Here is an 11,534-nt window from a genome sequence, read left to right on the forward strand (position 1 = left end):
ATTTCGATTTTATCGGTGGGTCCGAAAGATATTTTATCGGCCAAAATTGATTTTTAAATATTTTTTCATTAAAAAATAAATAAAAAATAAAAAATCCCGATATTTTGGTTTTATCAGCGGGGTCTAGTTTTTTTCTATCGGAATAAAAAACCCCGGTCCTAATGTCTTTTGGGTTGAGGAGCTGCAGTAGAGACACTACTCCTCCATCATCTAATATGAGGGGTATTCTCTTTTTTTTCAAAAAATAAGGTATTTTCTTTTTTCTTAAAAAATATAGGATATCCTGTCATTTTTATGACAGATTAAGAAGGTAAGGAAATGACACATGTACCCCTATATATTTAATGCTTGTTTGGCTGTGACTTTGCTGATTTCATAGTCGGCTGAAAATAATTAGTTTTCAAAATACCCTAAGATACCCTTATAGTTTGTATAAATTTTGAACCTTGACTACTGATTTCTTCTTCCTTTTTTCTCAGATTTTGTTTGTCGTGTCATCTCATCAATGGGCTCACCCAACCATCTGTCTGTCTCTATCCTGCCGTTGCCGCATAAATATTCGTGCACTGCACCTGCAAGGCCAAGGCTGCGGGCCTGCAGCTGCCCCGGGCAGCCACCGCCCCCTCGCTCGCTTGCCAGCGCAGCGAAACGCAGCCATGGCTGCCGCAGCCTCCCCGGCGCGCGCCCTCCTGCTCCTGCTGCAGCCGCGCCGTCAGCTTCTGCCGCTGCGCTTCGCCACGGCGCCGCACGGCCTGGCGGCTCGCCGCTGCTTCTTGCTCCTGCAGCAGCAGCAGCCGCGCCGCTGCTGGGCCGCCGGTGTTGCTCCCTCCCGCAGCGGCTCTGGCAGCTGCGGCGACGGCCACCCGCAGCCGCAGGCGCCTATCGTCACTCCCGAGGGTGCTCCTGCTCCTCCTCTTGATGAGGGGGAGGCGGCGTGCGGGTGCAGCGGCGGCGAGAAGGCAGCCGCAGGCGCGCGGGACGACGACAAGGGAGCGGCTGCGCAGGAGGCGCCGGCGCGGGCGGCTGCGGCGGCGGGAAGGAGAAGGCCGTCGTCGTCCGCTACTCCCAAGCGCCGCCTCGGCGCCACGACGAGGCAAGGCGGCCGCGCGGCTCCGGCGAAGCCCAAGGGGGATAAGGGAGGGCGAGGAGGGCCCCCGCCGCGGGGCGGTGGTGGTCGTCCCAAGGAAGGGAGCGGCGGCGGCGGAGTACACCACTAATCGTAGTCGTCGTCTTAGCTTAGGGAGACGAGAGAGGATTGAAGAGAAGACGCCAACCATGTACTCCGTAAAGAAGATCATCAAGTAGTAAAAGAGTAAAACTAGCTAGCTCCTGGGATTAGATCGCGAGCCACTAGCCCACCAGTACATTTTCTGTCTGGATCAGATGGGATCCCTCAGATTCCAAGATGTTCTTGTACTAGCTACATGCATAAAATTCACGGGGTGGGCTGGGAGTCGGCAAGATGATTAAAATCTTGACTGTATAAGTGTGTGTATCCAGAAATGATTTCACCAATGCAAATGCCAATCGAGAAAGCCTCAAACCTGCAACTGCAACTGATCAATGAGCTGGTATTGCCGATAATGGCCGGAAACAGATTTACTTATAGTATACAGTATACTAGTGTTGCCGAGTGAGGCAGATGGGATTCGTCAGCAAGCAGACAGGACAAACAGGTAGGGCTGATGGCGTCAGGTGAGGCTGCTAGCTGACCTGATGGAGAGAATCCCACCTGGAGTGGGTGGAGAACTACTACGGGCATTGAATATACTCGGCGTGAGAGTTAGTGGCCGAGTTAATCTTCCTCTGGTCCAAGCGTCCCTCCCGCTGACTGCTCTCGATCCGCTGCTGTTCTGATATTGATGGAGCGAGATCGATCGGCCGATGAGACGATGATGAGAGCGAGGACGACGGTGGTTCAGGCCGTAGCTAGCGCTTGTCTGCATCGCCTTGGGTCCTTGTCATCCTGCAGGAATTCATCAATCCCCCCGTGTCTCCCTGACCTCGCGCTACGCATGTGCAGGAGCAGGTGTCAGTCTTGTTGCACTTGCACCGGCTTTGCTGTTCTGGCCACACACACGTACATTATATTGATCTCGATCGATCAAGCAACTGCTGCGCTCAATTTACGGACCGAACTTAATGGAGAAGAAGCGGGACGAGAAAGGAAGGCCGGGCGGCGTCGGAGGTGTAAGGCCTCGCTTGTTTTTTTCGGTTTAAGTCATAGGTGCGTCACATCACATATTTAAATAATAATTAAAAGTATTAAATTAGGGTTTTAGATATATCTGTTAAGTATAACTAATGCACAATTAGTGAATGATTATTGTAACAATTAGTGGTCATATTTTAGACTAATTAAATTTAATAGATTTGTCTCGTGATTAAGTCACCATATATGAAATTAATTTTATATTAAATTAGCATGGCGGATGTGGGCAACAATTCGACGTGACACGGTCCACGGACCACGGCCACGGACGCTGCTGATCCCGGTGATGCCAGGTGCGGCACGCCGTGTCTATTCATCGCGCGCGCTTCTGCGCTCCAATCCATCGCAGAAGGGCTTTCCGTCCGCGCGCCGTTAGTCACCGTTGAGCCTCCCCGTGGCCCTTTAACCTCTCGCGGGCCATTAACCAGGTTGGCCCTTTTTTTTAACCCGGTCGTCGTTCTATCTCGATTCATCCGCCGCCCCCTCCCCCATTCCGGGTCCGCTGTTAGGGTTTCTCTTCTGGTGAATTTCCATTTCCTCTGCGCGTCTTCATGGTGGCACTTGATCTCTTTGCAGCATCTTTCTAGGTTCGTTCCCAGCTTCTCTTGGCTGTTCCCTTTGTTCTTCTTCTCTAGGTCAAGTCCCAGGGAGACGACTTTGTTCCGATTCATTTCTTCGTCTGCTAGTCCAATTTATTTTGAGTCGTGCCATTCTTAGTTCAAGTGCAAATCAAGTCGTCTCCCTCTTTGAATGCAAGTTTTATGTTTATTAGCTAGAGCTATCATCTGGATCCCGTACTTCTTTTTGCTTAGGATTGTTTTTTCTCATACATGTAATTAGTTGAAAATCTTCGCCCCAATCCCCTTATTTTTGTGTATCCAATTAGAGATCTCCTTTTTTTGATTTTACATGTATGTAGTTAGGTTGCTGTGTTACAAACATCCCCCATGTGCAGTTTGAGAATGTCTGGGTAAACACCCCCTTGTGCAGAGTGATTGTATGGGTTACAAATATTCATGTGTTACAAAGAATTCATGCGAGTAATATTTTTAACTTTTTTCATGTGTTTACAGTTTACTAACATAGTTTTTCTTATATCATATTTCTAATTTATTCCAAGGTTTTTCCATTTTATTTTTAGGGTGTTTTGTCTAGTATGACAATAGCTATGGATCGTGTCAAGTATCGCTTCTCTACCCAACGTTTTCAAAAAGTCATAGATTCTCTTTCAGAAGATCAGAAAGGTTTCTTGGCGAAGAATGGTTTTGAAAAGTTTCTAGGTTTTCGCAAGTTCACATTGCCTATGCCTTTCCTTGAATGGGTCATGGGGCAGGTTGTTACTGATCTCTCCCAATTCAAGCACATATTGAAATCTTTCAAGTTCACAAGATACATGGTTCAACAAATAATTGGAATACCTTCTGGAGAGATCCCGATCATTCTGCATTCTGGTGGTGTCAAAATTTCTGACAAACTTTCCATCCGTGATGCTGTTCGTAACCTTCTCGATCAACATGATGATGAATCATTTATTAAATGGTTCATGCTTGTTGCTCTTTCTACCATCATTTGCCCTTCTACTCAGAACTTTGTTAACATCAACTATCTTCCATATCTCTTGGATGTTTCCCAAATCAACACTTTTGATTGGAGCACTCATGTGCTGAACTACATTTTATCTGAGGTTAAAAAATACCAAGGTTTCATCTCTTCAAAAGATGATGGGAAGATATACGTTGGCTCTTGCCTCCCACTCCTTGCTGTAAGTTTTTTATTTTCATTTCTTACTGTTTTTTCCCAGTCTGGTTCACACTCTTCTTTTACCTGTTCTACATCATAAAATCTTCTTATTCCTGCAGATTGCCTACATGGATTTCATCGACTTCAGCCATGAATATGCCAATCATCACAATTTTTGCTATGATGTTCCAAGAATTTGTAATGTTAGATCAGAGGACTTCCTTTTCGCTGCCAATGTGGATAGAAATCTATCAAACCCAGGTCGCCCTTCGTATGGAATTCTTGAGGTAAGCGACATACATTCTTTATTCTCGATGGTAATCGGTCATATGATTATTACATTACTTCAGTTTTTGTTTTACACCTACACACTGCCAACCTCTTATTATTCATAGATAGTTTTTTATTTATTCAATTGTTTATGCAGTTTCATAGTCTGATATCTTCACCATACTTCGAAGAGCCTCTTACTGATGGACCTATTGAACATGATTATTCTATAAGCTCAGATTTTTTTTTCCAGCCTCACATCATGAATCTGTTGCCCCTTTTCAAGTGAGTTTTTCCCCCTTTTCATATGTCCCCTTTTTTATGTCCAGTTTTATTGATTTATATCATTTTTCGTAGATCATCCCAAGTATTGAAGGATTGATAGATAAGCATTGCAATCTTCTAAAAAATTATGTTTCTGCTGGCATTGTTGACAAGGGTGAAACAGTTTATTCGGACTTCGCGAATCAGTTTGGTTCTGTTTTCTCAAATCGACTGTCTCTACTCTCTTCTGAGATACTTGCACACATTGAGTCTGTCAAGTATGCCACTAATTCAGAGGAAACTGATAAGCTTACAAACGATTCAGGATCTCTTCATATCCATTGCCACAGTGAGAATGTTGCTGTTTCTGAATCAACTCCCACTGAAAATGATACACATCATGATTTGTCCAATATACAGCAAGAAACTGATAATCTTGTCGATCATACTGATGAAGAGAGACTTGTTTCAAGTTCGTTTAATCATGATCGCCAAAAATCATGCTCTAATACTCAAGCAACGCTGAATGATGATATTAATTGTCCAAGCACCCCAACATTCACTGATCAAATGGAAGGTGTCGGCGGTTTTGAACAAGACATTGAGCCATCGGTTATGAATGACACAGGTTTACCTGTCATATTTAATTCTTTGTCTTATTTCATTTTTTATTTGTGTATGCTTCTTAATTTTCCCTGGTCCCCTTTTTTTCAGCCCCTTGTGGTATTAATCCAAAAAGAAAGTGCAGAATGGGTTCATCTACAATTGATAAGAAGAAAAGGAAGAAGAGGGCAGCTATCCCCTCAGTTCATGTTAACTCCCCTGTCAAAATCAAGTTGACTGATGAAATGGAACTTTCATATATCAAGTATGTTCGTTCACAAAACATTGATCCAATTGAGAATGACCCATCGTAAGGCCACACACCCCCTGTCTCCCCTTTTGTTTCACATCAATTTAATTTCAATGTATAACTCATCTATTATTTTTTTATTCTCATCTTTGCAGCCCAACTTTTGTCTCAATCGATGGATTTGAATGTTCATATGATTCATTTCGTCTTTCTCTTCAGCCCAGAGGTTTTGTATCCAATGATTTAATGGCAGTTTTTGTGCAATACTTCAATGATGATCACAAGCTTAATACTGAAAACATTTATGATCGTAACAAAGTTGCTTTCACACCTTTTTTAGTGGTACTACTCTTCTACCTATTTTTTTATCTCAAATTTTCTGCACGCACAAATCTTAGTTTTTTAATGTCTTCATATACTGAATTTTTTTCACATTTCTTGGAGCAGGAAAAACTCATGCTTGATGCTAAGACATATATTCCAGAGTCCAATGAGCCAGAACTGACAAGGATCAATGAACAAATGGACATCGCAAATGCTGATCTGGTACCTTTCTTTAATTCTTGCTTTCTTTTTCCAATTTTTGTATGATGTTTTTTTCGTCATTTAACTTTCTAAGTTTTCTTATCATGTAATTTATTTTTTGTTGACAGTTATTGTTCCCCTTGATACTCAATGAACATTGGATCCTCATATGCATCAACTACCTTGTCAAGAAAGTCCACTTTTTTGATCCAGCAATTCGAGCTTCAAACTCTGAATCCGTATTGCCTGCAAATTCAATAAAATTTGCTACAAACAATGTGGTATTTGTCTTTTTTGTCCTGTCAGCTTGATGCAAGTGTTCACTTTCAATTCTGTTTTCATTTTTCTTATTAGTTTCATTTTGGTCACTTTGCATTTCAGGTTATCAATTTCCAAAGAACTTGCAAAGTTGCTGAAATTTTTGACAGAGACTTGCAGAATTATGAATTACAAGTTCCAAGATGTCCAAAGCACTCCAACTCACCATTTCAAAAGTATGTAGCTTTAGTTTCTTCTTTTAACAAAACATACCAGGGAATACATCCATGGTAAACTTTTTTAATTTTTTAATTTTTTTTGTGTCCAGGTTTGATTCAGGCATCTTTGCTATGCTGCTTATGTACAACTGGAATGGTTCGGTGATTAAGATATTTGACCACGTAAGTACTCATTCATTGAATTATTTTTAATAATCAACATAGTGTTTTTTTAACAATCTTTTGACCAAATTATCTCTTACCAGCGTTTCTATATTGTTTTTGAATCATGCTTCCCTCTTTAAGAAGTAATAAGCTGACTTTCAATTTCATTTTATTTTCCCAAAACAGACTGAAGCAACTAAATTCAGGAAGCTCATCGCTTACAAGTTGATGAATTCAGATCTTAATGAAGCTGCAATAAAGAACAACCAAACCGAAGATCAGCCTTTATATCTTCTATTCCATCCCCCTACAGAAATTTTGCTTTTTGGGATAGCTGTAGCAATCAAAATATGTGTCAAAACTAATGTAATCTGTACCCAAGTTAAACTTGGATTTTTTTTGAGGGTGGTATAACATGGAAATCAGAGCTCAAGTACATTGCTACCCCTGCACCCTCTATGCTGGGCAGTGCTTGGATGTTCTAGTTTTCGGAAGTTGCTTGTTCAATGCTATTTTTTAAAGTTTCTGTTTCTGGAAACTAAACATTCCGTATGTAATCAGTTACTAATCTAATTTCTGTTTGTAATAATCATCCGACTTTGGTTGACAAAGGATCGATGTCCCCTGGGTTTCTATTTCTCTTTTCCAGAGCTGCGTTCACCTGCAAATTTGTTTCCCATTGTGTGTTAATTACCTGACATAAGGTGCAGATCAATGATTCAATTCTTTTTTGAATTTCAACTTGTATGCGTTCACATTGGCTTCCTTTTTGTCCCCTCGAACATTGGAGTCAGTGCTTTAACACCTCTTATAGCATCAAGTACTGACAATTAGTTAGATAACCATTCTGATCAGTTTTGCTCCTCAGGCAAAAGGAAGAGGAGAAACACCGAGTTTTCAGGCCAGCTAAAGGTTGGAGACTTCAATACGTGGTGCACATCTCTTCTAGTTATGGGTGAAGGATTATTAGTAACTGGATTTATTTTTCAACATTGCTGACTGATTAGTCAACTGTTAGTGTGTCAAAGATTCGGAGTCTTTTTTCACGCCGCTTGATTTTAGCCAACTGCACTGATTCCATTGCGATAACTAATAAGAAAAATCAGAAATAACTTTGTAGTCACAAGATGAGATGTCTTCAAGGAGCTTCAATTTTCAACAGTTATAGCTGATCAGCCAACTGCACTATTTCTCCATCAATTCTAATAACTTTGTAGTCACACACACAACCACATGTCTGTTTTTGTTTGCAACACGTAGACAATAACTACTTAAAGAAGACGAAGGTCAATTCATAATTAACCCCCCTCCCACATTTGAGCAACAACAATTTATTTAACTTAATTCATAATCATATTTCTATCATAGCTAATAAAGTCTCAAGAATCACTTTTCTTTTGGAGCACCATCTACTTCACTAGCATTTGCTTCTGTCTTGCCTTTTTTTTTGGAGGCTGCTTGCTGATCTGCTTTTTCTTGGGAGTAGCATTCTCCTTCATTTTTGCCGCCTTCTCCTTGGCTGCCTTCTCCTTTTGAATTTTTTGCATTGAACTTTTCTCAGCCGGCCGACACAACCTGTGGCCCTTATCGACACTAACAGCTTCTACAATTGCTGGGTCTTTGTACACAACTAAATCAGTTGATTGAGAAGCATTTTCTTCACATTCCATTCTGTCAAAAATCATTTGAACTTCCTTCATAAACTTCTCACTTCTTTCAGAATCTTTGCAAACTTTCGAGCACATTTCCGACAAGGAATTCATCATCATAGCATGCCTAAATATTGGGTCATCTCCACAATCTACTATTTGTTCAAGTCCTTTAAGCTTATGCCTTTTCAATTCTTCTTCCAAATAGCTTTTAGTCCATCTTTGCTTGATGTAGTTATCTGGAATTTTGTGGATACCAAGCTGTGTAAATAACCTGAGCACATGGCAGCAAACTATCCCATCCATGTTGTACTTTTTGCAAATACAATTGAATGAATTGTAGTTCTGGTCAACTTCAATTGTAAAAGTCTTCCTATAGAACTCAATATCTTTATGCTGGATAAGCCTATGAACATTATATTTCACATCCTTTTCTACCTCTTCAATAGAGTACGCTCCAGAATTGTGAACTTCTTTTTGAAATTTCAGATATATGCTTCCCGTGTAAACCTCTGCAGCATGCCTCTCAATCATTTGCATAGAAGCAAAAACCGGCTCCTGAACATTTGATTCAAATCTGTCCCTCCGCTCAATTTCAGCTTGTTCCTCCTGAAATATCTCACATTGCTGAAGGAATGTTTCTATGCTATCCTTTCTCAAAACATAATCCTTAAATGATGAATTGGTGCTTTCACTTCTACCCGTGGTCTTGATGAATGGACAGAACACGTCCATGAAGTAAGCTGGTACCCACATATGTCTATTTTTCCACATCAATTTCAGGGATGAATTTTCTTGCAGACCATATTTTTCTATGATGGCTGTCCACCCTTCATCAAATTCCTCTCTACTTATGGACTCATATATCACCTTCTCTAATTCTTTTTCCGAGATTTTCTATGTCTTTCAATAAGGTTCCAAGATTCTCTCTAGCATTCCTCATGATATGCCAAAAGCAATTTCTATGAACTTCTGTCCCAAAAACTTCAAATATTGCCTTCTTCATAGCAGCATCTTGATCTGTAATTATAATTTCTGGTCTTCTACCATCCATTACTTCCAGCAGTACATTAAATAGCCAAGAGAAAGTTTCTGCAGTTTGATTTTCTAGCAATGCATATCCAAAAACCACAGTTCTCCCATGACCATTAATCCCAACCAAAGGAGCAAAAGGCATATTATACTTATTTGTGCTGAAAGTAGTATCAAAAGAAATGAAATCTCCATACAGCTTGTAGTTTAGTCTTGAAGACGCATCAGTCCAGAAAATACTTCTAACCGTGTTGTCGTCATCTGTTCTCATAGTGTAGTAGAAACCAGGATGTTGCTTTTGCATTTTCTTCACGTAGTTCATGGTGCTATCTATATCTGTATTTCTCATCTTTTGCTTTCTATCAGCTTGCTTCAGATTTTTAAGCTGTGTTCTCCCAAAATTCATGTTCTTGAAGCTGCCTTTCATCTTTCTAAATATTTGCATTATTCTCCTTGGCTTTATTCTAGCTTCTTGGAGAATTCTTGAAAATTTTTTCTCCTCAACAGTCATATATCTATGATTAATGAAGAATTTGGTCAAAGAAGGGCTGCTCACTAAATCATGATTATGCACAAGATCTACATCACTGAACTTCCATCTGCCTTGCTGCAACACTACAATGATCCTCATCTTGCAACCGGTTCCCTTAACATAGGATCTTTTCCTTTTCTTGTGTGGATTCTTTGGCTCTGCTGCTTTCTTACTTTTATTGCACATCAAAAAAAATTTCTTATTTTTGTAGTTTCTCCCCTTAAAAACTGCAAATCCATTCACTTGCCCATATATATTCACGAATCTGTGAGCATCATCCAGCGTGTCAAAACTCATTCCAATCTCTGGTTTCTTGGTACCTTCAGCCTCATCTGGGTTGGGAAACAAATATTCTTCATCTTCGGCAACAGCATCTTCCCCTTCTTCATCTGTTAGAAAACCACCCTCTGCGGAATCCTGAATACAAAGTATTTTTTCAATATTCACTTTCACTTCCAAAATAGTAAGGTAATTATTTCAATCTACAGATGGAATCATTTAAGTTTTCACCCCCCCCCAATTACCTCTGAATCATAGTGCTCTCCATCATTGTACAAGCCAGCTAATTCACATCTTTCCTCATTATAGATATCAGCAATTGCAATCATGGGATCCTAAATAATATTTGAGTAGTTTAAGTCATAACATAGTTCCATAGTCATCACACACAAAAAAATATTGATAAAGCTTTTTTTCACTTCAACTCCATTCATATTTTCTGATATAGAACCATAAGCACATACCGATTGGTTCACCATATCACTCTGTGCTGAAACATCATTTCTTGAACTTGCATTATCATCCAACTTCTGCATGTACAATTTTATTGAAATAACAACTACCAAACTCAATGCAGTTTTCATGACAACATCATTTGAGAACAAAATTTAAGTTTTACCTTCTTTAGTTCAGATACCACACTCTCAAACTTCTTTCCAATATTTGTTGTTTTCTGCATAGAAGAGTCTTCCAATCCAGTATCCTGAGAAGAAAATTATTTAGACAGACATAATATCTATTTTTGGCTGGTATCTATACAATGTTAAATTTGTCTTACCTTGGTTATTGGATTCAAATCATAAACATCTGGATCCTGATTCTTTAAGCTAGTTTCATATTCATGCCTTGTCGCAGCTGTAACACTGTTGATTGAACCAGATAAACATACCTAACATAAATAATAATATGTCAAACTCTATACAGATTGTTCTTGTACAACTTCTGTTTTTAGGCACGAGTACTAGATTACTTGCAATTCGATCTATTAGTAAAGTATCAGCAATTTTCGAAACAGGAAAGGCGCAACACAGAGAAACAAAGCGTTCTAACCTTTGTAGATTTCGAAGTTTCAATCTCCAAATCTGATGTTCGACTGAAGCCCAATCTTGCATCAATCAAATCGCCCCCCATTCTCTTCAGATGATCCCCCCACGCCGGCGGCGCGCGGCGGTCTTCTCTTTTTTTTCTGTTGACTTCAATAGGATTGGTTTCTTTCCCCTTTCTCAAGCCGTCTAAAGGTAAGGGTAGTTTGGTCCTTTTTTGTTTTTTTATTGAACCGGTATGCAGAGTAACTCGACCCACATCATTTTTTTAGAAGAGCCTCTTGCCACTCTTTCTTCCAACAGAGATGAGACTACTCAAAAGCTCCCCACCCATGGCTCCAGATTTCTGAAGTTAACAGCAAGTAAACTTCTTTCTTTTTTCGAACTCCATCCCTCCCTGCATCATGGATCCGCCCTTTTGTTTTTTCATCTTTGGGTCCCCTGCTTTTTTGGTCCGCCACTAGAAGAAAACTTTCATTGCTCTGATCTGCGTT

General features: G+C 40.2%; 3 protein-coding genes across 4 annotated transcripts; 2 read left to right on the forward strand and 1 right to left on the reverse strand.

Moving 5' to 3' along the window:
- Window positions 1-656: 656 nt before the first annotated feature.
- Window positions 657-5,403, forward strand: LOC120713190. Its single transcript, XM_039999195.1, has 6 exons — window positions 657-897; window positions 1,501-1,571; window positions 3,354-3,974; window positions 4,072-4,239; window positions 4,580-5,114; window positions 5,201-5,403. Exons 1-6 carry the CDS (start codon window positions 657-659, stop codon window positions 5,401-5,403), a joined length of 1,839 nt encoding a protein of 612 aa, XP_039855129.1.
- A 145-nt stretch (window positions 5,404-5,548) lies between these two features.
- LOC120713886 lies at window positions 5,549-7,116 on the forward strand. Of its 2 annotated transcripts, XM_039999852.1 has the most exons (6): window positions 5,549-5,681; window positions 5,787-5,885; window positions 5,993-6,145; window positions 6,246-6,358; window positions 6,451-6,523; window positions 6,692-7,116. In XM_039999852.1, exons 1-6 carry the CDS (start codon window positions 5,586-5,588, stop codon window positions 6,917-6,919), a joined length of 762 nt encoding a protein of 253 aa, XP_039855786.1. In that variant the 5' UTR covers window positions 5,549-5,585; the 3' UTR covers window positions 6,920-7,116. The 2 variants fall into 2 exon arrangements, with proteins under 2 accessions (XP_039855786.1, XP_039855787.1); XM_039999853.1 differs by lacking the exon at window positions 5,993-6,145.
- A 798-nt stretch (window positions 7,117-7,914) lies between these two features.
- Window positions 7,915-11,128, reverse strand: LOC120713191 (protein FAR1-RELATED SEQUENCE 9-like). The gene is made up of 8 exons (XM_039999196.1): window positions 11,048-11,128; window positions 10,776-10,886; window positions 10,617-10,700; window positions 10,462-10,527; window positions 10,243-10,332; window positions 9,966-10,135; window positions 9,025-9,701; window positions 7,915-8,897 (listed from the first exon to the last, which is right to left on the reverse strand). Exons 1-8 carry the CDS (start codon window positions 11,126-11,128, stop codon window positions 7,915-7,917), a joined length of 2,262 nt encoding a protein of 753 aa, XP_039855130.1.
- Window positions 11,129-11,534: the final 406 nt, after the last annotated feature.

This window comes from Panicum virgatum, chromosome 6K (assembly GCF_016808335.1).
Source record: "Panicum virgatum strain AP13 chromosome 6K, P.virgatum_v5, whole genome shotgun sequence".
NCBI lineage: Eukaryota > Viridiplantae > Streptophyta > Magnoliopsida > Poales > Poaceae > Panicum > Panicum virgatum.

Excerpts from the sequence above, each read along its gene's own strand:
- LOC120713190 (XM_039999195.1), top strand. The coding sequence starts at position 657 with ATGGCTGCCGCAGCCTCCCCGGCGCGCGCCCTCCTGCTCCTGCTGCAG. Across the intron at positions 898-1,500 it reads GCCTATCGTCACTCCCGAGG|AAATGATTTCACCAATGCAA; the intron begins GTGCTCCTGCTC and ends GTGTGTATCCAG. Across the intron at positions 4,240-4,579 it reads CTTCGTATGGAATTCTTGAG|ATCATCCCAAGTATTGAAGG; the intron begins GTAAGCGACATA and ends CATTTTTCGTAG.
- LOC120713886 (XM_039999852.1), top strand. The coding sequence starts at position 5,586 with ATGGCAGTTTTTGTGCAATACTTCAATGATGATCACAAGCTTAATACT. Across the intron at positions 5,886-5,992 it reads ACATCGCAAATGCTGATCTG|TTATTGTTCCCCTTGATACT; the intron begins GTACCTTTCTTT and ends TTTTGTTGACAG. Across the intron at positions 6,146-6,245 it reads AATTTGCTACAAACAATGTG|GTTATCAATTTCCAAAGAAC; the intron begins GTATTTGTCTTT and ends TTTGCATTTCAG.
- LOC120713191 (XM_039999196.1), bottom strand. The coding sequence starts at position 11,128 with ATGGGGGGCGATTTGATTGATGCAAGATTGGGCTTCAGTCGAACATCA. Across the intron at positions 10,333-10,461 it reads GTGATATGGTGAACCAATCG|GATCCCATGATTGCAATTGC; the intron begins GTATGTGCTTAT and ends AATATTATTTAG. Across the intron at positions 8,898-9,024 it reads CGGAAAAAGAATTAGAGAAG|CTTACTTCATGGACGTGTTC; the intron begins GTGATATATGAG and ends TGTGGGTACCAG.